At 47.4% G+C, this 24,371-nt stretch overlaps 10 protein-coding genes across 10 annotated transcripts; 6 read left to right on the forward strand and 4 right to left on the reverse strand.

Annotated features, from left to right (window-relative positions):
* Positions 1 to 19: 19 nt before the first annotated feature.
* On the reverse strand, positions 20 to 1,319 carry AGABI2DRAFT_175726 (hypothetical protein). The gene is made up of 4 exons (XM_006453939.1): positions 1,213 to 1,319; positions 1,066 to 1,162; positions 906 to 1,013; positions 20 to 847 (listed from the first exon to the last, which is right to left on the reverse strand). The coding sequence occupies exons 1-4, from the start codon at positions 1,299 to 1,301 to the stop codon at positions 137 to 139; spliced, it is 1,005 nt and encodes a 334-aa protein (XP_006454002.1). The 5' UTR covers positions 1,302 to 1,319; the 3' UTR covers positions 20 to 136.
* Positions 1,320 to 1,573: 254 nt separating this feature from the next.
* On the forward strand, positions 1,574 to 3,642 carry AGABI2DRAFT_189329 (hypothetical protein). The gene is made up of 15 exons (XM_006453940.1): positions 1,574 to 1,634; positions 1,687 to 1,699; positions 1,757 to 1,774; positions 1,828 to 1,878; positions 1,931 to 2,070; positions 2,134 to 2,227; positions 2,287 to 2,292; positions 2,346 to 2,467; positions 2,522 to 2,638; positions 2,689 to 2,809; positions 2,862 to 2,963; positions 3,019 to 3,071; positions 3,135 to 3,244; positions 3,296 to 3,444; positions 3,497 to 3,642. Exons 1-15 carry the CDS (start codon positions 1,578 to 1,580, stop codon positions 3,514 to 3,516), a joined length of 1,173 nt encoding a protein of 390 aa, XP_006454003.1. The 5' UTR covers positions 1,574 to 1,577; the 3' UTR covers positions 3,517 to 3,642.
* Positions 3,643 to 3,757: 115 nt separating this feature from the next.
* On the forward strand, positions 3,758 to 8,341 carry AGABI2DRAFT_182004 (hypothetical protein). Its single transcript, XM_006453941.1, has 16 exons — positions 3,758 to 3,782; positions 3,833 to 3,925; positions 3,977 to 4,085; positions 4,134 to 4,353; positions 4,407 to 4,667; positions 4,717 to 5,060; positions 5,109 to 5,528; positions 5,583 to 6,036; positions 6,645 to 6,684; positions 7,029 to 7,208; positions 7,263 to 7,309; positions 7,358 to 7,518; positions 7,686 to 7,806; positions 7,856 to 7,906; positions 7,958 to 8,118; positions 8,175 to 8,341. Exons 1-16 carry the CDS (start codon positions 3,780 to 3,782, stop codon positions 8,315 to 8,317), a joined length of 2,808 nt encoding a protein of 935 aa, XP_006454004.1. The 5' UTR covers positions 3,758 to 3,779; the 3' UTR covers positions 8,318 to 8,341.
* A 16-nt stretch (positions 8,342 to 8,357) lies between these two features.
* Positions 8,358 to 9,547, reverse strand: AGABI2DRAFT_113763 (hypothetical protein; the record flags this gene model as incomplete). Its single annotated transcript, XM_006453942.1, has 7 exons — positions 8,358 to 8,383; positions 8,433 to 8,463; positions 8,513 to 8,647; positions 8,699 to 8,953; positions 9,000 to 9,234; positions 9,301 to 9,419; positions 9,479 to 9,547. The coding sequence occupies 7 exons, from the start codon at positions 9,545 to 9,547 to the stop codon at positions 8,358 to 8,360; spliced, it is 870 nt and encodes a 289-aa protein (XP_006454005.1).
* A 731-nt stretch (positions 9,548 to 10,278) lies between these two features.
* Positions 10,279 to 11,721, forward strand: AGABI2DRAFT_213591 (hypothetical protein). Its single transcript, XM_006453943.1, has 5 exons — positions 10,279 to 10,369; positions 10,420 to 10,518; positions 10,568 to 10,772; positions 10,820 to 11,099; positions 11,158 to 11,721. The coding sequence occupies exons 2-5, from the start codon at positions 10,453 to 10,455 to the stop codon at positions 11,663 to 11,665; spliced, it is 1,059 nt and encodes a 352-aa protein (XP_006454006.1). The 5' UTR covers positions 10,279 to 10,369; positions 10,420 to 10,452; the 3' UTR covers positions 11,666 to 11,721.
* Positions 11,722 to 12,051: 330 nt separating this feature from the next.
* AGABI2DRAFT_113765 (hypothetical protein) lies at positions 12,052 to 13,239 on the reverse strand (the record flags this gene model as incomplete). Its single annotated transcript, XM_006453944.1, has 2 exons — positions 12,052 to 12,827; positions 12,999 to 13,239. 2 exons carry the CDS (start codon positions 13,237 to 13,239, stop codon positions 12,052 to 12,054), a joined length of 1,017 nt encoding a protein of 338 aa, XP_006454007.1.
* Positions 13,240 to 13,529: 290 nt separating this feature from the next.
* Positions 13,530 to 15,706, forward strand: AGABI2DRAFT_175731 (hypothetical protein; the record flags this gene model as incomplete). Its single annotated transcript, XM_006453945.1, has 10 exons — positions 13,530 to 13,652; positions 13,735 to 13,842; positions 13,893 to 14,021; positions 14,075 to 14,237; positions 14,291 to 14,374; positions 14,422 to 14,518; positions 14,576 to 14,684; positions 14,741 to 14,854; positions 14,909 to 15,101; positions 15,153 to 15,706. The coding sequence occupies 10 exons, from the start codon at positions 13,530 to 13,532 to the stop codon at positions 15,617 to 15,619; spliced, it is 1,587 nt and encodes a 528-aa protein (XP_006454008.1). The 3' UTR covers positions 15,620 to 15,706.
* Positions 15,707 to 15,778: 72 nt separating this feature from the next.
* On the reverse strand, positions 15,779 to 17,033 carry AGABI2DRAFT_62511 (hypothetical protein; the record flags this gene model as incomplete). Its single annotated transcript, XM_006453946.1, has 5 exons — positions 15,779 to 16,240; positions 16,294 to 16,366; positions 16,420 to 16,541; positions 16,590 to 16,747; positions 16,799 to 17,033. Coding segments are annotated over 5 exons (1,050 nt in total), but the record flags the coding sequence as incomplete, so codon positions are not given.
* A 676-nt stretch (positions 17,034 to 17,709) lies between these two features.
* On the forward strand, positions 17,710 to 18,571 carry AGABI2DRAFT_189333 (hypothetical protein). The gene is made up of 5 exons (XM_006453947.1): positions 17,710 to 17,774; positions 17,822 to 17,885; positions 17,935 to 17,963; positions 18,007 to 18,115; positions 18,165 to 18,571. Exons 1-5 carry the CDS (start codon positions 17,720 to 17,722, stop codon positions 18,199 to 18,201), a joined length of 294 nt encoding a protein of 97 aa, XP_006454010.1. The 5' UTR covers positions 17,710 to 17,719; the 3' UTR covers positions 18,202 to 18,571.
* On the forward strand, positions 18,549 to 19,352 carry AGABI2DRAFT_189334 (hydrophobin). Its single transcript, XM_006454936.1, has 3 exons — positions 18,549 to 18,998; positions 19,052 to 19,089; positions 19,144 to 19,352. Exons 1-3 carry the CDS (start codon positions 18,616 to 18,618, stop codon positions 19,185 to 19,187), a joined length of 465 nt encoding a protein of 154 aa, XP_006454999.1. The 5' UTR covers positions 18,549 to 18,615; the 3' UTR covers positions 19,188 to 19,352.
* The last annotated feature ends 5,019 nt before the right edge of the window (positions 19,353 to 24,371 follow it).

Here is a 24,371-nt window from a genome sequence, read left to right on the forward strand (position 1 = left end):
TCATTGACCAATGACTTTCGACAGCGAACCTCGACTAATATTATTCAATTTATAAGTTACCGTGATAAGAAAGGTCTCTCCCTATATTGTGGAGACACAACTGCTGAAACTCGACAACGTTCCTCTCCAAGACGTTCTATGGGTTTGGCCTTCGAGATTTTTTGGCTTTGGGTTGCGTCAAAACATCTTTATGCCAGTCTACTTGTGCAGGAGCAGCGACAGGAAGAAGCCGACCGCCAGTAGTATACAGGTCGCCAAGGGATTTAGGTGAACGTTCAACTGAGTATCGACCATCTCCAGTGTAAATGAGTGTTGGCAGTCGTGTTAAGAGACTCTGGTACCGCCTTCTTAACCAGCGCGAAGGTCGATGCTGAGTTAACTCAGAGGCTGTAGAATGTGGATCTGAACCTTGGCGTTCCCGCCGCGTGAGAGGAGGAGTTCTCGATGACAGGGATCCAATGAGAGCTTCAACGGTTTTCCGTAGACCTAGACCTTGAGCAGCGCCCCCTCGTATACCAAGGTCTTCCAAGCTACGGCCGTTTGGAATTTCTACCTCTAGAGGAGGGATAATTTTCGCGACTTCATGTTTGAAGAATCGTTTGCGTATGTTTTTCTCGCGCAATTTGTCCAGTGGTCCAAAAAGTTGAGCTTCTTGAGAAGACGGGTCAGCCTGGGGAGGTAAGGTTGTCGGTTGTCTTAGAGATGACGCCTTGAGAGCTTTTGTTGTACGGGAGATATCACTTGTTAACAAAGCACTGAGTTCGGGGGAGTAGACGGGTGGACCCGAACGGGACATATGCGGACTATTATGCGGAGGAACTTGAACATTCGGACCTGCGAGGAATGGCTATTATATTTGAAAGACGTCATGCAATGTTGGAGCGTGGACAAATTGACGGTCAAACCTCTAATAGCTCATGTTTCAGCTTCCCCTTCCTACCATACGCGACGTCAATGATGTGGTCGAAGCACCGCCAGTTACCTTGCAACCCTCTAGTCATTTTTCCAAGCTCCTGAAACTGGTGTGAATAGCTCGCTTGAATGGTGGCATACATTCTCCCTCACGTTTGATACGCGCTTGTACTTCTTCCTCTGTAGACTGAGGGGTTTTGTGGACTTGATGCTCTCCATATCATCTCGAGCTTTCAGGCGGTAGAACTGGCTGAAAGGAGATCAGCCGACAGATTCAGTCGAATCGAAGCATAGTTCTACCGAAGATATATGTGGGGCAGCTGACGAATAGCCCTCAGATAGTCTCGATAAAGCGTGAGTAATGGTGGTGGTCCCAACATAGCGTTCATGATCAGGGAGAATCTCCGGCAAGCCTATGAACTAGTAATTCCCACGATGGATACACCCTATGACAAGCGCGGTTCGCATCGATCCCCGACAGCGCAATGTTGCGACTCTGCCATTTCGGAATAGTTTGCGTTCGGCAAAACACGAGTCGAGTTCCCCAGCATACTGATCTTCATTGACACCAGCATCATTGCGCCACGCTCGAGAATGTCCGGCATTTATCCGCAGATGTTCTTATAAGACGTCCTAGCTGTGAACCATGGGCACTCAGTGTCAGAATGAGATCAATTCTTGTTGCTCTATTCGCCGTCTCGTGTGTTCTTGCCCAACAGCCAGTGAGTTTCATTTGTATAACGCAATGCTCTCTGCTGACCACAATTTGAATAGGAATGGGCTCAGTGTGAGTGTATTGTTATCTAAATATCAGACGAAATAACGAAGTGTGCTCATCATCTAGGTGGTGGCATTGGTTGGAGTATGTTTACGACTACGCGCGCGTAGCAAGGCCAAGTTGACATTCATCTACAGCTGGCGGAACGACTTGTGTTTCGGGTTGCGTTTGCACTCCTTTGAATGACTGTGAGTACTCATGGCCCTATATCCCAATAATTTTGTTAACATTTCCATCGAGACTACTCACAGTGTCTCCGTGGGACTGCTACCACAACCACAACCACAAGCTCATCAGGACCGACTCCTACAACTGCACCTAGTCCAGGACGCCTCCCATTTTTGGGCGGTATCAATATGGCTGGCTATGACTTCACAGTAGTACGTCGGCAACGTTAATAATCCCTTGTCAATCAACACTCAGTTATGTACGTGTCATGCTAGTTTACGGACGGTTCCTTCAATGGCACTGGACAAGATCCTCCCGTACAACAATTTTCTCACTTTGCGTCGCAAGGTGTTAATGTTTTCCGCATCCGTAAGTTGATATTAATTATTGAGTGCTCCCCCAATCAAACTGAATTACTTCATCCATAGCTTTCGGTGAGCAAAACTTCTGCAAATGTAACAGCCATCTTTGTTGAATGCAAGTAAAGCCTGGCAGTTGATGACACCCACCGTTGGTGGTACTATCGACAGTAACTTCTTCAGACGCTATGATGCCACCGTTGAAGCTGCCAAGAGCTCTGGTTCCGATCCATATATCATCCTTGACCTAGTGAGTGAACCTATCCCCTGCAATATCTCTTATCCTAATTCCTGCATTCTTAAGCATAATTATGCTCGCTGGAATGGCCGAATTATTGGCCAGGGAGGTCCAACCAATGAACAATATGCCAGCCTGTGGTCTCAGCTCGCCGCTAAGTACAAGGACAATCAGAAAATTATCGTAGGGAATTATATTTCGGGAATGATATGGCATCTGAACTACTTCCTCAGTTTGGTATCATGAACGAGCCTCACGACGTCCCCAATATCGCTGGCTGGGTCACTTCTGTACAAACCGTTGTCAACGCCATCCGCGCTGCTGGCGCTACTAATCAATACATCCTCATCCCAGGTAGAGATAATCAGTCGCTGTTATAGATCAAGTGTTGACGTGACATCTCAAGGTTCATCATGGTCTAGTGCACAAGCACTACCCAATGAAGCCGGACCTCAGCTTCTTACTGTTACCGATCCCTCTGGTGGAACCGATAGGCTGATCTTCGACGGTACATCTCTCAGTAAGGCCTCAAAGGAAAAAGATAACTATCTTTGTCATCACAGTCCACAAATACCTGGATTCTGACAACAGTGGGACCCACATTGAATGTACCACGGTAAGAGTGACATTTGTATTTGAACGATGAGTGTAACCCGTTCTTTTTTTATATCAAACCTAGGATAATGTTCAAGTCATGCAAACGCTGGTCAATTGGCTACGAGCCAATGGCAATCGGCAAGCAATTCTTAGTGAGACTGGTGCAGGAAACACCCAATCCTGCTTCACTGCGTCAGTAACATATTTACTTCTACTTGACATAGACTGAGACGTTCTATGCAGCTTTAAGTCCGAGCTCTCCTTCGTGAAGAGCAACTCGGATTCTATTACTGGATTTACTGCATGGAGTGCCGGCAGCTTTAACACGATGTATGAGTTGACCCTCACTCCCAATCCTGACGGTTCGGATCAGCCTTTGTGGACTCAGGCGGGTGCGTAGACCTGATTCATCCAATATACTTTTGACTAATCATATCTTGGCAGTTGTTCCCAACCTTCCTTGAAAGTCTGTCGATGTTCATTGGTAAAAACGTATTTGTAACGTGTGATATATATACCTACCTGTACACGAAGATCTCATCGCTCGTATGTACGAATTATATGGCTTTATCTGAGCGAACTATTCCATGTCCTAATTTTACGGGACAACGTCATTTAGATAAGATAATGATAATCAAACGCTCTGAGTCTCTGACTAATAACAATTCTCCTCGCGATCAATATTACTCGATCACCCTTGTTATTCTCATCCCCGACTTTACTAACAATGGCAAGCATACTCCTATAATCACCAGTGGAATACTCTGAACGAAATTGTAGCCGCCTAGGCGAGATCAAAATCCCAGTGGACTGGGTCGAGCAATAATCAATAGGAAAGTAAAAGATGCTAAAAGAATGCACGAGACGGGGAATGCAAGTATCTTCCTCACTGTCTCCTGATGTCTGAGCTCATATTTCAAACAGTATTCAGTCGACGTGGACCAGACCGCTCGACTCAAATCGGTTACGCAAGAAGGGGATATGGAGGAGTTCTTCAATACTGCTGAATTGGCAGGAACTGACTTTGCTGCTGGTGAGTTTCTATCAGATCGATTCATTCATGGCTTATTCATGTTATAAGAACGAAGAAATATGAGAGTTATACAACAGTCTGTTGTATCGTCGCAAAATCCATTTCTCCTTACCGAGCAAGAGGAAGCGAACGTCGTGCAAAAACAAGAAGCTAACAAAAAACGGCTGCGAGTACCACGAAGGCCGCCGTGGACGAGAGATATGACAGCGGCTCAAGTAGACAAACAGGAGAAAGCCGCATTTCTCGACTGGCGGAGAGGATTAGCCCAGTAAGCTTATCTTGACGATTGTACAGAAACTGTTTCCAAATCATAGATTAAAGGCTACAAGAGGAAGATGGATTTCTTCTTACACCTTTTGAACGCAACTTGGAAGTCTGGCGACAACTATGGCGTGTTATTGAGCGCTCCCATCTCATAGTTCAAATTGTCGATGCCCGAAATCCGCTAAGGTTTCGTTGTGAAGATTTAGAGGATTATATTCGAGATGTGGAAGGGGCCGAAGGCGAAGCGGTGACGGGCAAAAGCAAGCGAAAAAGTCTGCTGCTGATCAATAAAGCAGATCTACTGACGGCGAAGCAACGGTACGCTCGCTTCAGCTTTGTGACCATATCCTTGATTAATTTTTCCAAGTTGTGGCTGGGCTAACTACTTTGAATCTCAAGGTGTCCGCTACGCTTTTTTCTCAGCCGCTAATGCTGCTTTCCTACAGCAAGCGCGCCGGGAAGCCCTTGACGCCAAAGGACAAACTGAAGGGCCCGCAGACGATAACACTACAGAGGAGCTGCAGGGTGACGATTCAGCCTCAAATCCCCACGAATCGGGCGATGAGGTAGAAGATTCGGCTCGACCGCCTAGCGATCAAGAATACTTCTCCGCTGAGGAGGACGATGAAGACAGCAAGAACCCCAAGACGCATGTGTTATCCGTCCTTGAATTAGAGAACCTTCTGCTGCAGGAAGCCCCTCCATTGTCAGGTGCGCATGAGGTTTATGTGATATCCAACGCTCTGACACAAGAATTAGAGTTTGTTGATGCCTCGGGGAAGATACCCACCAAGCTCAACGTCGGTCTTGTAGGATACCCGAACGTCGGAAAGTCCAGCACAATCAACTCATTATTGGGAGAGAAAAAGGTTAGCGTATCGGCAACACCCGGCAAAACGAAACATTTCCAAACCATCCACCTCTCCGAGTCTATCATTCTTTGCGACTGTCCTGGTCTGGTTTTTCCTCAGTTTGCTACGACAAAGGCCGATCTCATTTGTGATGGCGTCCTGCCTATTGACCAGATGCGAGAGTATACCGCACCCATTGCTCTACTCATCAGGCGAATCCCAAAGGAGGTACTCGAGGCTACCTATGGAATAGCTATCAAGGTGCAAGGTGTAGACGAGGGAGGTAATGGACAGATCACAGAACAAAACTTCCTGATAGCTTATGCTAGTGAGTCGCTATATACTATCCCACTGCTATCTCTCACCTCCCCTCCCCACTCAGTTGCACGAGGTTATACGCGCTCAGGTCAAGGGAACCCCGATGAAGCTCGTGCTGCGCGTTATATTTTAAAGGACTACGTTAATGCGAAGTTACTGTTCTGTCATTCACCTCCAGGCATCGAGGAGAGTGTGTTCAATGAGCAGACGAGGCAAATGGCACTCATTCGAGCGGAGCGGAAGAAGAAAGCACCGGTAACCCGCGTAGGAAAGGACTCCGACACATTTGTGGCGCCGTCGAGCACGGTGTCTGGCGGGGGGCCGAAGACCAATGCCGTTGACAATGATTTTTTTGATCGGGAACGTCTGTCGTCTTATCCTTCGATACAAGGTCACAATAAGACTGGCCAAGCCTTCTCAAGGGCAAAGTTCTACCCTCATCAACATGTGCTAACAGATGATGGAACTCCTCTCAATTTCAGGAGTGCGCGAATTGCTTCTATTCTTGAGAATGCAGGGTCTGGAAAGAAACAGCACAAAAAACCAAAACGAGAGAAGCACAGGAGTGGCAAGGGATATGATGCTTGAACAGCGAAGGATGTATGCTTACGCTATTTATAGTACACCATAAATAGATCCCGCGTCGCAGAATCTTGTTCGTGTTTCTTTCCTTTAATTACAACTGCCATTACCTGCTGGCCACTTCTTCACAGACTTTTCTTAGAATGCATTTCCATCAGGCTCCGGTCCTCAGTCAGACTAAATCCCTCCCATGCCGTCCCACTTCGCCAGCCCGTTTAGACGCAGCCAGCAACGTGGATGTATGCGCTAAACTCGTTACAAACTGGCAAGGTCGCCAAGAGTGTAATGCATCTATGGATGGCTTCAGATATGCAAGCTGAATTTGGACGCTTCAGCGATAATTCTTAGCTTCTATTGCCCTGTCACCATCGGAAGAAAACATTGGTGCGTACTACCTATAGTTGTCGACCGAAGCTTAACGCGACGCGATATTACTAGCTCTTACAACATAAACCAACGTGCAATTTCTAGTCTCCATTGCAAGTTATATGCGTAAGTTCTCAAATTCAAATGATCACGAGAGCGCGAGGGTTAACTTGTACAGCGTAAGGTCGCCGACGGGTGGTGTCATTGTTTCCTGCCATGTGGCTGGTTCATTCTCCTTCAAAGGCAGACTGATTAACATATCGAATGAGCAGGATTTCTCTAGGAATGGTTTCACATATAATGGGCAAACTATCAAAAAGAATTCGGTCATACTTATGGATGGCGACATTTTGGGCCTCCCTAACAATATAGGTATGTATATACTCGAACGGTTTGTACTTGAAGTGGCCGACCACACGTAGATTTTAAATGCCATCATGTGATTCGCGAGCCGCAGGAGAAGCATACAATTTTCGATCCCACTCCTCCTCCCCAAGTCGCACAAAAGGTAATTTGAATACCGGCCCCACTTCTTGTCCAACGATTAATATCATTCGTCAAGCGCCTAGGGAAATATATTGTGACCTCCCAATGCCTTGGTACAGGTTCCTTTGCCACAGTACATCTTGCCCTAGATCCGAAGAGGCATCGACAAGTTGCTTGCAAAAGTATCAGAACGCGAAAAGAAAGCGAAGTCGAACAAGTCATGAAAGAAGTTAAAATCTTAATGAAACTCAAACATGTGAGCAAAAATCCTGCTGGATCGTTCTATCTTAATGGTGATGTAATTGTGTAGCCTAACATCAATGAGATATACGATACTGAGCAGGATAAAAGGTTCCTGTATGTATTTCTATCTCCATCAATAGCGCCCTTTACATTAAAATCTAGCAATATCTTTCTTCAATTGTGCACTGGCGGAGACCTTTTCACTTATATCACCGGGCCCATGGGTACTGGGAATCCTCTTTGCGAGGCAGAAGCCAAATTCATCATGTATCAACTCTTGGAAGGCTTGAGTTATTTACATGACTTGATGATTTCACACCGAGGTGAGTTCTTCCTGTGAAGAGGAAATGGGCAGTCTTGACACAAAATAGATCTTAAGGCGCTTCAGCTTCATGTCCATATTTCCCTCACTGTTCTAACAAATCTCCACTACAATAGCCCGAAAATATCTTGCTGCATAACCCCGGACCTTATCCTCGAATCTTGATAGCAGATTTTGGTTTAGCAAGGCCGAATGCTTACCAGGAAACATTCAATGTGTGCGGAACGGTTTCTTACTTGCCGCCTGAGGGGGTGCTCGCACTCGATCATAAACATTTGGGGTATATTGGGTACGATTGACGCCATCTAGCTCTCTTTGCAAAGTTCTCAACCTCCTAGTATGCCTGCGGATTGCTGGAGTGCCGGTGTAATTCTCTATGTCATGCTTGCGTGCGTGTACTTGCTGGTCAAGGAAGGATTACATGCTAACCATAGCACAAGTGGCTGCCATCCCTTCGACAACGAGCCAGCACCACAGGACTCAGGTGACTCGTCCACCCACTCTAATCTTAGCACTGGGAGTAGGGATACTCGATTGAAAGAACGAATCGTCTATGGTGGGATCAATTTTCCCTTTCACCCCTGGAATGACCTTGGTAACGGTACGAGCAAAAAAAAACTGTGTTCGGCATCCATGATTTACCCCGCTAATCTTAAGCAAAAAAACTCATTCTTGAGTTATTGATCCATGATCATCTCAGGCGAGCCACTGTCAATACTGCACTCAACAGCGAGTGGATCAAGAGCGATATCCAGCAACTCAAAGTGTCGTACAGACGTAGGATAACGGATAGTACATAAATTTGCATACTGTGATATTTATTTGGACGATTCCAGCACCTTAAGCTTTGAGGAAGTTCGCATGGACTGAGAGGATATTGGTTTGTTATCATGAGTAAATAAACCGCAGACTTACAGTGGACGTGATCCGATGCGAAAGTAGATATCTAAAGAAACCGTTTGTAAGAGGTAGGTACGATGAAGGAAAACACATACAAAGTAATAACTATGGTCATATCCTTCGTGGTGGCGAACTCTCACTTGGAATTCATCATACCCAGCATCTCTGGCGGCTTTGAGGAAATTCTCCGGTAGTAATTGCTCTTGCTTGTAGAAAGCGTCACTGGTACCCTAAGAAGAATTGTTAAACCAAGTAAACAAACAGCATGAAAAAGATCGAACATAGTCAATTAGAATGTGAATAGGGTCCGTGCGTTTGCTAATGAGCTCCGTAGCGTCGTAAAACTGCTTCCCTTCTTCAACACCATTTTTGAGATAACCGTTGAAAGCTTTTTCGCCCCAAGGACATTTGGATGGATTAGAGATGGGAGAAAAAGCGGAGGCTGATCTGTACTGTTTGGTCTCTGATGCTAGGTAGATAGTTAGAGCCCCATGGCCGCCCATACTATGACCGAATATCGATTGTCGCGACCAGTCCTTAGCTCTGGTAAGTTTGATCGCGAACCAAGCGCTACAGACATACGATAGGGAGACCAGCAGCTTCCATCACTTGAGGAAGCTCCGTTGTAACATGGGTAAGCATGTTGTAATTCTTCGAATATTCCGGATTTGTAGCGTTTAGATAGAATCCCGCGCCGACGCCAAAGTCCCAAGAGTCGGTTTCATGTGGCGCACCGGCACCCCGAGGAGAGGTATCGGGGAAGAGAATCGCGATGCCTTCGGCGGAAGCTGTCTTGAGGAAATTTCCTTTTTGTGCACTAGATTAGGCCAATTATTCAAAGTCAGCGAGTGTATTAGTTGCTAGTAGATAATGAAGGACGTACCCATTGTCTTCTGTGCAGGTCAAACCGGCAAGGTAGGTAAGAAGAGGAACATTCCTCTGCGCCGCTGCGGGTGGTATGAACAGGTTGAACTGGGCATCCAGGTCCCCCAAGGCAGATGACTACGACAGTGGGAGCACAAGGTGAGAACCCGTCAGGGAAAAGGGGCGTGGCAAAATACCTTGAACTTGTATTTGTTGAGCTCGCCTTCAAAGGTTTTGTTGGTGGAGAGTCTCTCTAGTGTAGGCATGGCTGCCATTCTGTTATCCACTGACAATAAGTTTCAGGAATGGGTCTTTGGGAAAGGTTTAGGAATTTCTGAGGACCACAAGGAGATCATCACGTGTGAATGAACTCCATACCACTTTGAACTTGGAGTTACTTATCAGCTGCTTGTCATTGGCTTCTTCATCGATCTGCCAAGTGCGGCTACTTACGAAAAACTACCTAAAAGACATGTTGGAAACAAACGTCATCCGGATATACGATTGAAGCCAAATTGAAGCCGAGAAAAGAAGTTGTTGGCCAACTTGGGGACGAGTGAACCTGGTGCATGGATTGGTCGATCACATGAGAATCTGAGATCCTCGCACAAATCACTTGATGTTAACGTGACCCGGTCACGGGTGGCGTGACATCCAAAATTCCTGCCGAGTTTAGCGCGTCATACTGCCATGTCGCTGTTGGTGAGTGCAGGCAAAGGCGCCCTCACTCGCACCAGCCTTCCATGTACCATCCCATCAGTAACTGTCCTAGCAGAAACCAGGCGGTATGCTAGCAGACGGCGAGCTAAAGCGAGAAAAGAGCGTTCGTCTGACTTCCTGAATTGTATCCACTGTATCTCATAAACTACTCCAGAGAAAACTGCCAGTGTGCAACGGGACGCTTCCGGGAATCCCATCTATGCAAAGAAGGACAGGACTCCTCCGGTCAGCACCTTCCCTTGTCCCTGCCTCAAGATATTGATCTCTGGCTTGTTTAGTTGTTTACAGCTCTACCCGTAGCTCAGTTAACAGAGCCTGTTTTCGAAACAGATAAGAGGCCCGATGTCAAGTTCCCTTCTTTTCCCGCCGTATATCTTTCCTTCGTCTTTAATTTTTCTTAACTGACCGGAATTTGCAGGAAGCCATTACCAAGGAAAATATCGGCAAAGTCATGGAGTTCTCTAGTTCAAAAGACGCAGTGGCTAAATTTGGACTTCCGAAAAATGTTTGGAAAGATGTTCGTGCTCGACATTCAACCTGAGTCTTAGTGCTAACCAGGCTACTAGTTCAAACTCTTGAATAAACCATACACGGTTGTTCGAGGCGCCACAGTCGACATCGTTGATGCCCTGACTAAAGCTTGTGAAAGCCCAAGCAAGGATTCAAGATTGGCGTTGAGCGGCACTAGTGGCTCTGGAAAGAGCTATGTATTGTTTCAAGCAGTTGATTGGGCGGTCGCCAACGGTTGGCTTGTTCTATATCTCCCGCGTGGTGAGTTCCTGTGTCACCTTAAACAAACTCAAATGACGTCTGTGTAGCGGTAAATTTCGTAAATTCAACTACAACGTATACCTACGACCCCCGCACACAAACGTTCCTTCAACCCGAAGCCGCATACCAGACCCTTCACCGTGCCCGCGAGGCGAACAAGGGGATTTTAGAAAATATTAAAGCCAGTTCTGCACTTGCTGCAGATGGTGTCAAACCAATCTCAGCGGGAACAGTACTATACGACGCCATGAATGTCACTCGAGAAGAAGTGGCTTCGGCTCCCGTGATTTTGGACTGGGTTATGTCTGAGCTTGAGGCTCAGACAGAGTGAGTTTACACTTTTCAAATTGAAAAAAACCGGTTTAATTTGAACTGCTTCATATAGTTATCCCGTCCTGTTAGCCATTGACGACTTCCAGGCACTCTTCAACCGCACGTCTTACCGTGACCCACACTTCAAGCCTATTGCATCTTATCACCTTTCCATGCCTCGTCTCCTCCTTTCTTATGCTTCCGGTCGCCGTTCCTTTGCCAGGGGTGCCGTCGTTGGCTCGTTGACTTCGTCCGACCCACAATTTCCAATCACGCCTGAACTTGATTCAAGTCTAGACCTCGCATCATACAATGAAAATGATGCGCCCAAACTGACGATGCCTTGGCCGTATGTTCAACATTCAAGATTCTTGAGTGAATATGCCGGGGGTTTGGTGAACATCCGAGTACCCAGGCAACTGAGCATGGACGAAGCTGGGGCGGTATACGAGATTTGGATGGAGCATAGGTTCATGAGTTCAAAAGCCCATGATGAACTATTCATGTCGAAATATGTCGAGAGTGGAGGCAATGCGAGGGATTTCGTGTGGAAAGGACTGCTGGGCACCTTGCAAACCTAGATGCATACATATCAACTTAATATAATGCGAGTTTGGTGTTCTGAGTCTCTTTCATCGCCGTCAGTTTCAGTGTCGTATATTTACCGGTGATGTTGAGTTGTCGAGGACACTTTTTATTAGTGCAACTGAATAACCGGTTCTCCAAGGAATTCCAAGCCCGTGCTCAATTAAAAAGAATAGATCAACGAGATGAATTAACGTTGAGTATATATTATTTGGATCCAGGTCAGCAGAGGCATGATTATTGAATATTAAGGTATGTGGTGGGTGACCTGTGATGCCTATATCGAAGTTTTGCGAGACCATCTGGGACTATTGATGTAGAATATCAAATTTATGAAGGAGAAGATGTGCTTTATCATGATGTAAAATGAGAGAGGAAACGATTAAGCTTTGACTCTGCACCTAGCTGCTCTATGAGATGAGCTCCAGCAAAGGCTACAGGAGTGCTCGAAAGAGCAGGAAGATCCAAACTTGCAAGTACTCCGCGCTGCAAAGGCGAAATAATACTGAGTTCCACTGTGGGTCTGGAGCGCTTGGCTGTTCTTGGTGTTAGGGGCAAATGCAGCCACGGGCTTCCCAGCCGTTGTCGTAGTGGCGGGGCAGGGGGCTGGTAGGTGGCCAGCGCGGCCACATCGGAGGCAACTGGCGCACCGCCGCTGCCTCTTGGCAGCGGGCGTCGAGGATTCCTCAGTTTGGGGTCGCTTTGTTGGCGAGACTGGAGCTTGAGGGGCCTGGCAGGCCTGCAGCATATGCCTGCCAGAGATGGCAGTGACTGAAGTGGGATCGATCGTGGAATAGTGGTGCGACTTATCCATGTAAGCCAGTTGTCGCTGTTCGATATCATAGTCTACGGCCACGGCCCAGCTCCAGCGACGCGCAATTCCAAGTACCACCATGTGGTGTCTATGGAGGGCATCGGCCCTTTCCTCACCATGAAACTTACGCATTTCCCGTTCAACAGCGGTCGACACGGTGAACCAGTCTTGCATGGTGATGTTCTGGTCCTTCGAGAAGTCAGATGGCTTAGATAGGAGTGCTGAAAGCTCAGCTACGACACGAGAGTTATCGAAGGATGCTTTCATACGTGCGGATAACGCAACGGCAGCGTAGGATACATAATCTAGTCTTTCAATTACAGTTACAAACTTCGGCGAGATTTCTGACGAGCCCAATATTAGCATGACGTATTGGTGAAATAAGTGATAGCACGCTGCCTGGCAGGTGTCGATGGCCAGCCTTTCAGACAAGAATATTACGATTGACTCGCTTTAGAGTAGCTCGATGCGACGAAGAAGACGGCCTGCTGCTAAGGAACAAGGGATGGACTTACGAAGTTGCAACGGGTCGGCCTTGTATCCGGGGATTATGGGTGCGTGTGTATGTTTCGGGAAAGTTGAAGGGGAATCCGGTGTAGCTTGGGTCGCAGGAGCTTGATGCTCGGTCGCAGTGCAGGAGTTATTGAGCTGGGTCGGAGCACTTATCATTGGGACGCTTTGGCTCAGCGATTGACTGAATAGCGGCTGGTCTATGGGGTGGCTATGATCTGTGACTGCGCTGGTCTCTGGCTGCATGGCTGGGGTTTGCGGGGTGATGGTAATTGTGGGCCTGGCTGTGTGGCAGAGTGCTGAATCATGTCGGCCGGGCCGGGTACGTTGAGGGTATACAGCGCATGAGCCATGGTGTTAAATGAGTATATAAACAGTAATGACCGTGTTTGAAGTGAGCGTCGTCTGTGAGTTGGGCGTATTAATAGAATGCAGAAGCCTGTATTCCCTCTTATATAATCGTTACATCACAGGTTTGCCTTGCCCGACTCTCATGCCCATAGTTTCTTTTTGGCTACACACCGCCAAAATCAACAATGGATGATCGTGAGCCTGGAGAAATCGTACGCGGAGACAGCGAAGAAAGCTTTTTGCTTGTGTATCTCGGTTTAGTAGGATTATTCTTCTGTCTCTTTTGGTCGCGACGCGACAGGGCCAAGGTCGGTACTATTGCGTCGGTTTCGCGTTTTTTGCAACTATGAGTGCGAAATCTGATTCATTTGATTCCCTGATTTTTTATAGTACAATCAAATACCTGCTGTAGGGTTCTCTGGGACTCTCTTCTCATTCATTAGTGCGATCAAATGCCTGCACAATCCAGTTGGGATGTTGAAAAAGGCGTATGACCGGGTAAGGACTGACGGTGGTTCCTAATGACCTTTTTGTTAATTATGGTATAGTTGCCTGGTGGCATATTCAGGTATCCGACCCTTTCGCGCTGGATTGTTGTGGTTACAAAGCCGAAGTATGTGGAAGAGTTGAGAAAGGTTTCTGAGGACGAGTTATCCGCGTCGCAAGCATTAAACGAAGTATGTTTACGGACTTATTTCTCTGAATACGTTTGGATTAAACCATGGACTAGATTATTCAGCTACCCTATACGATTAACTCGAGACTACTTGCCAACACTGAATTGAAGTCTCTGCTCGGCGCGCAGCTGATGCAAAATCTTCATCAGACTCTGCCAGAAATCTATTCAGAGTTGGGGAAATTTGTGTCCGAGCTTATCCCATCCGGAGATGACGGTCTGTTAAACTCCTTTGGAGTCTTAGGTCGTGTTTACTCATGAGATATTCAGAGTGGAAATATATCGACGAGGTCGAGGTTTTGACGCGCTTATGCAACCGGGTAACAAACTTGGCATTGGTTGGTTCTTCATTATGTAGGTATCAAGAAATTTATGGGCTTGATGCATCTCATACAGTCTAGGTCGAAACCCAGAATATGCGGACTTGACTATTACTGCCACTCGCAATCTCGAACTTTATGGAAGAAAACTTCGGCTTTTACCTGCCATACTGCGACCGTAAGTTCCCTACTGCCTGTGATATCTCACTCTCTAAGATGAACTCATTTTTTATAGACTTTTTGCCTTCCTTTTCACTCCATTTCCTCGCATCAGACGAAAATTGCGCGAAATGCTTGTCAGTGAACTAGAGGGACGTCAAGAAAATCCGGATGAATCGCTTCACGTAAGCATATTCATCGTCTTCATCGCCTTTGCCTTCATTTAACGCTCTCGTGGAAGAATGACATGATAACTTGGTTTCTTACCCATGACGCCAAGGCTGAAATGCCTGTAAACGAGTTAGCAAACCATATACTTTTGGTAAACTACCTTGCGGTACATCCCATGAGTACAGTAAGTTTTCTCAACTTGAAAATTCTTCCCTCTATAATTCTCGTTTTTTTTCAGATCATGATCCGAGCATTCCGCAATCTCGCCCGATATCCTGAATATGCCAGAGAAATGCGTCTTGAAGTGGAAAGAGTTCATCGACGAGACGGATGGTCTAAATCAGCCATTGACAAAATGCAAAGAGTGGATAGTTTCTTGAAAGAAACGATGCGCCTTGAAACGGATACGACTAATGCATCCTATCCATGTTGTACGTTTCGCCTCGTCATTCTCATTATTGTTATTAATTCTTGGAGAATAGTGAGTATGGCTCGCGTAGCGCTCCGCACAATCACATTTTCCAGTGGCGCTACCCTTCCTCCAAATACTCTTCTTTTCACCGGTTCGCAACTCATACATTCAGACAAACGCAACTACACTGAACCGGATGTATTCAAACCTTCCCGCTTTGCCTCATCATCACTTTCCTCGGATTCATTTACTTCTTCCAAGGCGACTTCGTCATCGGAGCCGTTCATATCTGTACCAGCATCATTAACGCTTCCCGCAACGTCATCTACATTTCTCGCGTGGGGTCACGGAAAACATGCATGCCCCGGTCGATTTTTCGCATCCAGTGTCATGAAACTGATGCTAGCCTATTTCGTGTTGAATTTTGATTTCCAATTACCTCCTCTACTGGATGATACGCATGCAGAAGGGGACAAGAAGGAAGAAGGAAAGATATTGTGGATTGAAGTGAAAAGACGTCAGCACAGACCCGCATGATTTTTGCCACTAGCTGTACAATATTGAGCATTCCACATTAAATTACAGGAGTATTCCTACTGAAAAAATATACGACTGGTATCTGTTCTCCAAGGATTAACATTAGTAGACATTATAAGGGTGGTATGAAAAGTAAATATCGAGAGCGTCTAGGAGTCGTTAACGATCTTGCCCCTCTTTCCCTTCATGTGTTTCTTTACGCCGTTCACGCGATCCGGCCGTTGATTGTTCAACATCGGTCATGCTGCTAGAGGGCTCGTTAGGCGGAGGAGTTGCAGGAGTGGAAATGCCATTACTCTTAATGCTCGACTGGCGACTCTGATTCGACGCTGATGGCTTGAAAGAAGGATTTCCTTTAGGTGGCGATTGAACTTCTGCGCCGGCATCTTGCAGACTATGAAACATCTGTTCCCTCTCTTCCTTTTGATCTGCTACCTCCTCTTCCCTCTCTGGTCTTCCCTCAACTTCACGAGCTAGCATATCCACGATACCGGAATAAAATGTCGCGGGATGGAATTTGATTTCTTTGCCCATGATTTCAGCCCACTTGTACCGTGCGGTGTTGATCCATCCAACGAGATCAAGGTGGTTCACATGTGAAAGCGTACCGAGGTATGTTCCCTGTTCTCAAATTCAGCATTTCCGTATTCGTGTGGACTCTAAGAAGCGCATACCCATTTCGCGGATTCAACGGAAACAAGACCATCATTAGGGCCTTCCTTTGCTAATATAACCGAGTGTGGCCACCTGCGCGTAACGGTCAATTTAATCAACGAGATGAAAATTCTGCAGACGCTTACTTCCATGTATCTATCAGTCCAGGGTCATAAACAGCACCCCAGCTGAAATACTTGACACCTTTGACATCGGGTGTCTCCTCATTAAACTTTTTCATGCTTTCTACGGTGAGACACTTGAATGCCTGACCGTCTCCGCCACCGTTGGGTAGATAATCAAGAAGAGACAGAACGGAGGGGAAGCGTTCGGGGCCGACGGTTTTGAGGAAATGGTCGGCAAAGGAGGAACCACGATGTGGAGTGGCGATAGTTGTTATGCTTAGAACATTAAATTTACGGTTTGTGAGATGGGTTGTGAGATATCTGCAGTCGAGGCCACCCATACTATGGCCTATGAAAAGTATTAGGTGATTAGAAAAAAGCAGACGATGTGATAGCTTACCGATGAGGTGCACGCTCTTGCCAGGGTATACTTGAGATATGCGTTCCTCTAATACTTTGGCACGATCGACATAGCTGCTAGTGGCGGGCACCCGGGTAATGAGGACTTCGGTGCCATTCTGTTCCAGGACTTCTTTGATGCCTCTCCAATGGGCGACCTGCAGAGGAGCGATTGCAGGTCCTATTGTAACAGAGTCAAACCCGAGGAGGCCGTGGCAGAATACGACAGGGTTTTTTGTCGAATTATCTGCGGGGGGAAAAGTGAGTCGCGTGGTATGAAGAGGAAATGGATGGGTACATTTTTTCTTCAGTGATTGGTGACGATCTTCTTCGGATAGCAGGTAGTCGTTGTTGGACTCTTTGGACTCATTGAACCACCAGGAGAAAGCAGAGGAGCTCGGGAGACTGGGAAGGAAGGACGAGACAGAGGAGGGGAGGAGATGAGGATAGGGAGCGAGAGTGAGTGTGGCGGAGGGTGTCGAGGGAGGAGTTGCGGGGGTAGGAGCTTGTGAGGACGATTGGAGGAGGTTGGAGAAACTGGGGAGACCAGTCGGAGGGGGTGGTGGTGATGTCGAGTGGGTGGGAGAGGGATGCGGTGGGGAGGGTGGAGCGGGCGAGGCTGTCGAGGAAGGGCGGGGGGCGGGCGAGATTGCGGGAGCGGTAGAGCGGCGGGAGTCTGGCTGGCGGCGGGGGTCTTACGAGGGGTTCACGCAGGGCTTCGCGGAGGGGAGAGAGGTCGGGCGAGGAGGAGGAGGAGGCCGAGGTGGACTCTGAGGCTGTGCGGCAGTGCTGGCGACGAGGCTTGGGTGGCCAGCGCACGACGGGGGCCTTCATGTCGTCGTGGGTCATGGCTCGTCATTGCGACTGTGGCTGCACTGGCTACTCTCTAATGTGACGTCACAGTGCTCGACTCCTGCTCTCCATGTCACCGCCAGACCTCCCCTCCGTCCTCCCTCCCTCAGACGCCGTGCCAGACAGTAGGTCACCGTTTGCTACTGTCACGCTCACTCACTCACCTCCCCAGCTGTAACTACCCTCGATCAGATCAACGCTGCAGAGCGCAATGGCAAGATCACAGATCCAGACCAGTAAACCATCTTCACTCGCTTTCCCCGCGCCTTAGCTCATCGGTCACAGGACACCCATATACATCTGTGCCCTCCAAGGTCTTCGCTCTCCTCTCCGCCCCTTCTAATCTGACCTCCGCAGATTGCTTCCGCCTCTATCCCAGCCTGGACCGTCTGATGCTCCACCGCAAGCGCGACCACAACTCTGATACTGCTACCGATATCATTACTTGGAACAGCGACCTACCCGAGTACTAATCCTCTTGCTCTCCGCGTCTTTTGCTAACCTCGCGTCTCTAGCGAGCCTAAAAGCAAAGAGGAAGGCACCCCATCTTGATCGTGTGAGCTCCGTCGGTCTACCGTTGGTCTTGCCTCATGTAGCTCTCGTGGTTCATGGACTTATTCATATCAAATGCATCTTCGAATCTCTGTTCTGCATGTCATTATATGCGTCGCGATCGGTACATGGACTTACTAGGCGTGATCTGAGAGTCAAATATAAAATACGTACAGGCCAGTACGGCGTGCGGCTAGCACTTACTGGCTACCAAAAACATACACGGCTGGATGACAATCACCATTGGCAAACCTATCAGCGGATCCGACGCATATATGCGCACCCATGTGGCTGACTCAGAAATGGAGAATCTATAAAAGCAGCTCGCTCGGTCTCATCTCCTTCAGATCAACTTGCCTTCCTATTTCTTCGTCACTCCTTCTACACACACTTTCACTATCCACATCCTCTATCATGAACTTCAAGTTCCTCGCCCTCATTGCCTTCGCTACCGCAGTCATTGCCGCTCCCGCTTCTGAAGATGTTCTGGCCGACTTCAGCGACCCCCACCCCGGAGCTCCTGAAACTGCTGGCACTCGACTCAGCACTTCAGCAAGAGACGATCTTGTTCAAACTGAATCCTATCAAGCTCGCCCCAACTCGTATGATCCCCGCCAGGACCGTCAGTGCAGAAGGGGCTTCGCGCAATGTTGCAATCGGCTTCAACAAGCCAGTCAAGATGCCATAGCAGCACTGCTCGCCTTGGGGAATTATTCCGGTCTTACCTTCGATCCCGCTACCACTTCCCCCATGATTGGGTTGGAATGTATTCCTTTCGACGAGCTCTTTGGTACCTGGTAACTATTGCTGCTATCCGATAGGTAATCATTCCGCTTACATTTCTCTTCAGCTCCTCGACGCCCGTTTGTTGTAATAACATAGAACCTAGTAAGATTTTTGGCGCATATGTCGACGACTTCGTCGCTGATCATGATTTTCCAGCGGGCCGCCTCGCTATTGGTTGCAGGCCCCTCTCATTTTCATAGTGATGGATTCGTGTACCCTTTTCGACGACTTTCGGCGGTTTTCTACTGGTGGTTAACATAATTTGCGACATTTGTATTTATTTTCGGCGACGCGAACTTGATATACCATTTTGGGCATGAACGCGTTCACGTGAGCATTCGGAATGATAATTAGACGCGTCTTGATGCTACACAACTGCGCGAATTTCAACGAGATGCCACCCTCTCACGAAGACGAGGCAGAATTCATGCGTTCCCTTCTCTGTGACCTCGACGCTGCCTCTTCTTTTCCTCCCCCTCGCACACCTCTAAAAACCCACACTGCCAAACAGGTTCACCATGCCACGGGAAATCTGAATCCGAAAGCACGGACTCGATCCAACAGAGCTTCCACGACTAGCCACAAGAGCGACATGAATAATACCACGCTGCTGGGAGGTGCAGAGAGCCCGGGTTGGAGTAACATGTTATCGCCGGTCAAAACATCATCTTGTACACCTCAAAAACCCCATGTGGCACATGCTGTCGCCAGTGTGGAACAGGATGGACCCAAAGCTGATAAAGATACTCTACCAACGATACCTGTAGCTTCTGCGACCACACATCAAGAAGATATAGCTATGTTACTGGAGGGCGCAGAGGATTGGGACTGGAGTGACATGTTGACTCCCAAGAAAGGAACTCCATCGCCGAAGAAAGCAAGGCTCAACTCAAACTTCGGATCACCTTACAAGCCCCTTCCTCATACATCTCAGAGGGAATACCGCGGTCCAATTTGTACGCGGTGCATTGTAGAGTCTGTCTCTGGGAATTCTTCACAGAGAGTGCGTATCTTGAATCTTAACCTTGTCGAGGAATTATGCTGATCTTACTTGTTCAGGTTCTGGCGGTAAAAACTGATCCAGGAGGAGAAAAACGTACTGTGATCCTGCGAGATGATTGGGTTATGACTGATGTCTGCAATGGTACATTTTTCATCTATTGGATAACAATGCCCCTAAAAGCACTTTACAGGCGATGTGATCAATATTATCGGCGCCTTTGAGACTGTTTCCCCAACATCGAGCTCTTCAATCACTTCCACGGCGTATATCACCTCCAAATCCAATTACCTCATACGTCATCCCGATATTCTCGTCACAGCTACAACCCTTGCCAATGCTGCGCAATGTCGGAGGAAACCCATATTAGCTGGCCTCGTCCGTTCGACGAGCGATGTCACGCCAGCATTGGTATGGGGAAACATTCTCCATGAGGTCATGGAGTTGTGTTTGCAGGAAAATTGCTGGGATCAGGCTTGGATTGAAAGAAAGATTGACGAGTTTGTGCGCAAAAATTTAGTGAGCGTCATGAGGATTGAGATGAGTGTAGAACAAGCATCGCATGAAGTCAAGGTGAGAGCGAGCGGTTTATTCGCATTTGCCAGGAAGTATATGGCTAGTAAACCAAAGGTATGCAGTTGTGTAATTTGTTTATATGCTGCGTCAAACTTACATATACTTTCCATAGTCGGAAGGAGTGCTGACAGATACAAGGTCGAATCCAGGGGACCCTGAGTCGTTACTCGCGATAACCGACCTCCTTGACGCCGAGGAAGACATCTGGTCACCCACCTATGGTTTGAAAGGCAAAATTGATGCAACAGTTCATTCTATCATTTCGCCACCTAAACCACCACCCCATCAAATTAATCATTACCTCTCAAAATCCACTGGAACCGATGTCATTTCCGGTGCGATGCCGTTCGAGATTAAAACCGGACGTACGGTAGCTGGTGTAGAACACCGTGCTCAGACGATGTTGTACGCCTTGCTTGTGGCGGAAAGATATCATCAGGAGGTGGACGGGGGATTGTTGTATTATACGCAGAAGGAGGAAGTTGTGAGAGTTCCGGTGGTTAGGAACGAGCTGAAGGGCTTGATTATGGGAAGAAATGATATAGCTGGATATATGAAAAGGAGATCTGATCAAGCACGCGGTGAGAGCGAGATGGATATCGAGGATGAACCGTTTTTGCCACCAACTATCGATGATGAAAGAATCTGTAAGAGGTGTTATGCCTTGGATACTTGTTTGCTGTATCGAAAGGTGAATATATTTGGTTCGGACCTTTTGAGTCCTTATGTTAATGATTTCTGTAGGCTGTGGAAGGCGTGGTCGATACCTCCTCACCCATTGCAAGTACATACGAGCTGAAAACCTCGCATTTAACTCCCCAGCAACTCGACTTTTTCAAGAAATGGGAAAAGTTGATTTCACTTGAGGAAAGGGACATCAACAGGTTTAAAAAGGAGTTGTGGACCATGGGAGCGAAGGAGAGGGAAAAGAAGGGTAGATGTTTTGCGGGGTTGGTGATGGACGTTGGGTTTGACCCCACTGCGTTCAGGCTTGGAGGTGTAGGGTATGATGAAAATGGAGTGGACAATACGGATGCGGACCGTCTTAATTTGGGCAAGGACAAGATCCATAAATTCACGTATCGGTTTACTCGATCTTCTAACACAGAGGATTGGGCTCAGGAGGGTTCAGCGCAGGGTCTAGCTGATGGAGAGGAGAGAGAAAGCTTGTTAAAAGGTCATATGTCCATCGGAGAACCGATCACAATTTCTGTGGAACCGGACTTGTTGGCACTCGCGAGAGGGTTCATCGTGGACCTAGCGCCCAGAATGGTGACCGTTGGCGTTGATCATAAGCTGGATCTGGAGAGGATTCGTTGGAGGTTGGCTACTCGACACTTGGACTCTCATGGTCATGATCATATCGTGTTCAGAGTCGATAAGGATGATCTGTTTGGTGGGATGGCGAGAATACGAGACAACCTTGCACAGTTGTTTTATGCGGAAGGGGATACGATGAGACTCAAACTCGTTGTGGATCTGCAAAAACCGGAGTTTGAGAAGCTTCATTGGATTGGGGATAGGTATTCGCGCGATTGGCAAGGATTTGAGAAGCATACGCAGAAGCTTAATTTGAATCAGAAGGAAGCGGTGAAGAAGGTGTTGAGTGCACAGGATTATGCGATCATTCTTGGGATGCCGGGTACAGGCAAGACGGGTGTGATAGCGAGTCTTGTAAAGGTGCTTGTGAGTATGGGGAAGAGTGTTTTGATCAGTGCGTATACACATTCGGCAGTAGACAATGTGTTACTGAGGTTGAAGAGTGAGGCTGGGAAGGAAGGTCTTGGGTTTGGGTTGTTGAGGTTGGGTAATTTGGATAAGGTGAGTAATGGATAATTTATTGACGAAGGGTTTGTGAAATGACGGTTGTCATAGATTCACCCGGATGTACAGGAATTCACGTTGGCGAAGAGAAAACAAGCTACGACTGTTGAGCAGCTTCAAACGCAGCTTATGAGTCCACCTCTTGTAGCTACTACCTGTCTATCAGTGGACCAGTGAGCATTTTTGCGCCAGGTTTTTTTGGGTACAGGTTCTCATGACGGTTGATCAGCGCGATTTTCGACCGTAGAAGATTTGATTATTGCATCATCGACGAGGCTTCGCAGATCACATTACCGGCATGCTTAGGGCCTCTACGGTTTGCAAAGACGTTTGTCCTAGTCGGTGATCATTTCCAACTTCCACCTCTTGTATGTTTCTTTTTTGTCAAAGTGGTTGTTAGCTCATTCCGGTTTTGTCATCAGGTGCGAAGTACGCAGGCGCGGCAAGGAGGACTTGATGTCTCATTATTCCGTCGATTGGCAGATGCACATCCTAAGGCGGTGGTTGAACTGGCAGAACAATACCGGATGAATGAGGAGATCATGACTCTGTCGAATCGATTGATTTATAGGAATAAGCTGAAGCCTGGTTCAGAGAGCGTTCGAAAGAGGACGTTGGTTATCCCCCAGTTTGACCTTGTGGAACAACTATGTGAACGCACCGGTTGTGGGAGGGAAGGGGAGCGCAAATGTTGGTTGAAACATCTGCTGGACGAAAACTGTAAAGCCGTTTTCGTAAACACTGATAGCATCCCCGGCCACGAATCTAGAGTCGGTGATCTCATTCAGAATGAGGTTGAGGCCGAGTTGGTGACACAAGTTACGAAGGCTTTGATCATGGGTGGAGTGTCGCCGGAAGAGGTTGGAATCATAACGCTTTACAGGCAACAATTGAAGTTGATTTCGCATCTGTTGGGAGAGAGAAAGGACGTCGAAATCTTGACGGCGGATCGCAGTCAGGGGAGGGATAAAGAAGTTGTGATCTTCTCTATGGTGAGGTCAAATGACGATGGCCGAGTAAGTGTTGTTCATTCATTAATAATGATTTCCGCTTCCTAACTGTGTCTTTAGACAGGTGATTTGATAAAGGACTGGAGAAGAATGAACGTGTCATTCACTCGCGCGAGGTCAAAGTTGATCATTTTCGGGTCCAGGCGGACGTTAGAGACGACGCCACTCTTGAAGGAGTTTTTCTATCTGATGGATGAAAAGGCATGGGTGTTGAACATGCCTAGAGAAGCACATGTTCCGCATTTTTCTTGCATGCGCGATATCACTCCTGGAAACATTGATGTAGAGGTTGATGCGAAATTTGGTTTGGAGTCGAAGTTGACGCCGTCAAAGAGGAATATCGATGAAAATGAAAATATACCTGATGGGCGCGACAGAGATCAGAGACCGAAGAAGCAGATGAAGAACAGCCATGGCATTAATTCGGGTATTTTGAAAGGAAAGCCGTTGTTGCAAGACGTGATCAATGAGGGCTTATGATCTGAAGCGCTATCATGTATAATCTTGTATAATTGACTATGTATTTGTATAGACATACGTATCAAAGTGCCTGTCTCATAAAAGATCGCAGGAAGGAAGTTGGGTTATTTTTGGTGGGTGCGGACGTATCGATCTTCGAAGGGGCATTTACAGTTTAGTTGTTGCGAACTTGCCGGCCAGAAAGACGACTCTGTGCAAATGAGCATGTATACATTTGTAAGGTTCTGATACGGGTGGCAATCGTGAGTTAGTTGGAGATGGGCATCAGTTATGACTTATATAGATAGCTATTAGCAGACTGGCTCTAACGTTTATTCATTATGTAGTGTAAAGGTAAGGTGTCGGTTTTATTTAGCGCAAGTGATATTCGACTGAGGGAGCGCTGGTCGTAAAGGGAGGGCTGTTTCCATCCCGTTTCCATCCCGTTTCCATCATGGGATGTGCGATGGTGAGGTATGTTTTCGGTCGCGGCAAGATGCGAAGCCAAGGCTTGT

The sequence above is a fragment of the Agaricus bisporus genome (assembly GCF_000300575.1).
Source record: "Agaricus bisporus var. bisporus H97 unplaced genomic scaffold AGABI2scaffold_1, whole genome shotgun sequence".
Classification (NCBI taxonomy): domain Eukaryota; kingdom Fungi; phylum Basidiomycota; class Agaricomycetes; order Agaricales; family Agaricaceae; genus Agaricus; species Agaricus bisporus.

What these genes read in the sequence shown, in the direction of transcription:
- AGABI2DRAFT_175726 (XM_006453939.1), bottom strand. Translation starts at nt 1,301, where the DNA reads ATGAACGCTATGTTGGGACCACCACCATTACTCACGCTTTATCGAGAC. An exon ending in CTGCCCCACATATATCTTCG is followed by an intron (nt 1,163 to 1,212) that starts GTAGAACTATGC and finishes ATCTCCTTTCAG; the next exon opens with CCAGTTCTACCGCCTGAAAG. An exon ending in AGTACAAGCGCGTATCAAAC is followed by an intron (nt 1,014 to 1,065) that starts GTGAGGGAGAAT and finishes CACCAGTTTCAG; the next exon opens with GAGCTTGGAAAAATGACTAG.
- AGABI2DRAFT_189329 (XM_006453940.1), top strand. Translation starts at nt 1,578, where the DNA reads ATGAGATCAATTCTTGTTGCTCTATTCGCCGTCTCGTGTGTTCTTGCC. An exon ending in AGGACAATCAGAAAATTATC is followed by an intron (nt 2,639 to 2,688) that starts GTAGGGAATTAT and finishes CTACTTCCTCAG; the next exon opens with TTTGGTATCATGAACGAGCC. An exon ending in ACCCAATCCTGCTTCACTGC is followed by an intron (nt 3,245 to 3,295) that starts GTCAGTAACATA and finishes CGTTCTATGCAG; the next exon opens with CTTTAAGTCCGAGCTCTCCT.
- AGABI2DRAFT_182004 (XM_006453941.1), top strand. An exon ending in AGGAACTGACTTTGCTGCTG is followed by an intron (nt 4,086 to 4,133) that starts GTGAGTTTCTAT and finishes TCATGTTATAAG; the next exon opens with AACGAAGAAATATGAGAGTT. An exon ending in GAGCAGGATAAAAGGTTCCT is followed by an intron (nt 7,310 to 7,357) that starts GTATGTATTTCT and finishes ATTAAAATCTAG; the next exon opens with CAATATCTTTCTTCAATTGT.
- AGABI2DRAFT_213591 (XM_006453943.1), top strand. Translation starts at nt 10,453, where the DNA reads ATGGAGTTCTCTAGTTCAAAAGACGCAGTGGCTAAATTTGGACTTCCG. An exon ending in TGTTCTATATCTCCCGCGTG is followed by an intron (nt 10,773 to 10,819) that starts GTGAGTTCCTGT and finishes ACGTCTGTGTAG; the next exon opens with CGGTAAATTTCGTAAATTCA. An exon ending in GAGCTTGAGGCTCAGACAGA is followed by an intron (nt 11,100 to 11,157) that starts GTGAGTTTACAC and finishes TGCTTCATATAG; the next exon opens with TTATCCCGTCCTGTTAGCCA.
- AGABI2DRAFT_189333 (XM_006453947.1), top strand. Translation starts at nt 17,720, where the DNA reads ATGTCACCGCCAGACCTCCCCTCCGTCCTCCCTCCCTCAGACGCCGTG. An exon ending in CTCAGACGCCGTGCCAGACA is followed by an intron (nt 17,775 to 17,821) that starts GTAGGTCACCGT and finishes TCACCTCCCCAG; the next exon opens with CTGTAACTACCCTCGATCAG. An exon ending in ATACATCTGTGCCCTCCAAG is followed by an intron (nt 17,964 to 18,006) that starts GTCTTCGCTCTC and finishes TGACCTCCGCAG; the next exon opens with ATTGCTTCCGCCTCTATCCC.
- AGABI2DRAFT_189334 (XM_006454936.1), top strand. Translation starts at nt 18,616, where the DNA reads ATGAACTTCAAGTTCCTCGCCCTCATTGCCTTCGCTACCGCAGTCATT. An exon ending in GACGAGCTCTTTGGTACCTG is followed by an intron (nt 18,999 to 19,051) that starts GTAACTATTGCT and finishes ATTTCTCTTCAG; the next exon opens with CTCCTCGACGCCCGTTTGTT. An exon ending in TTGTAATAACATAGAACCTA is followed by an intron (nt 19,090 to 19,143) that starts GTAAGATTTTTG and finishes ATGATTTTCCAG; the next exon opens with CGGGCCGCCTCGCTATTGGT.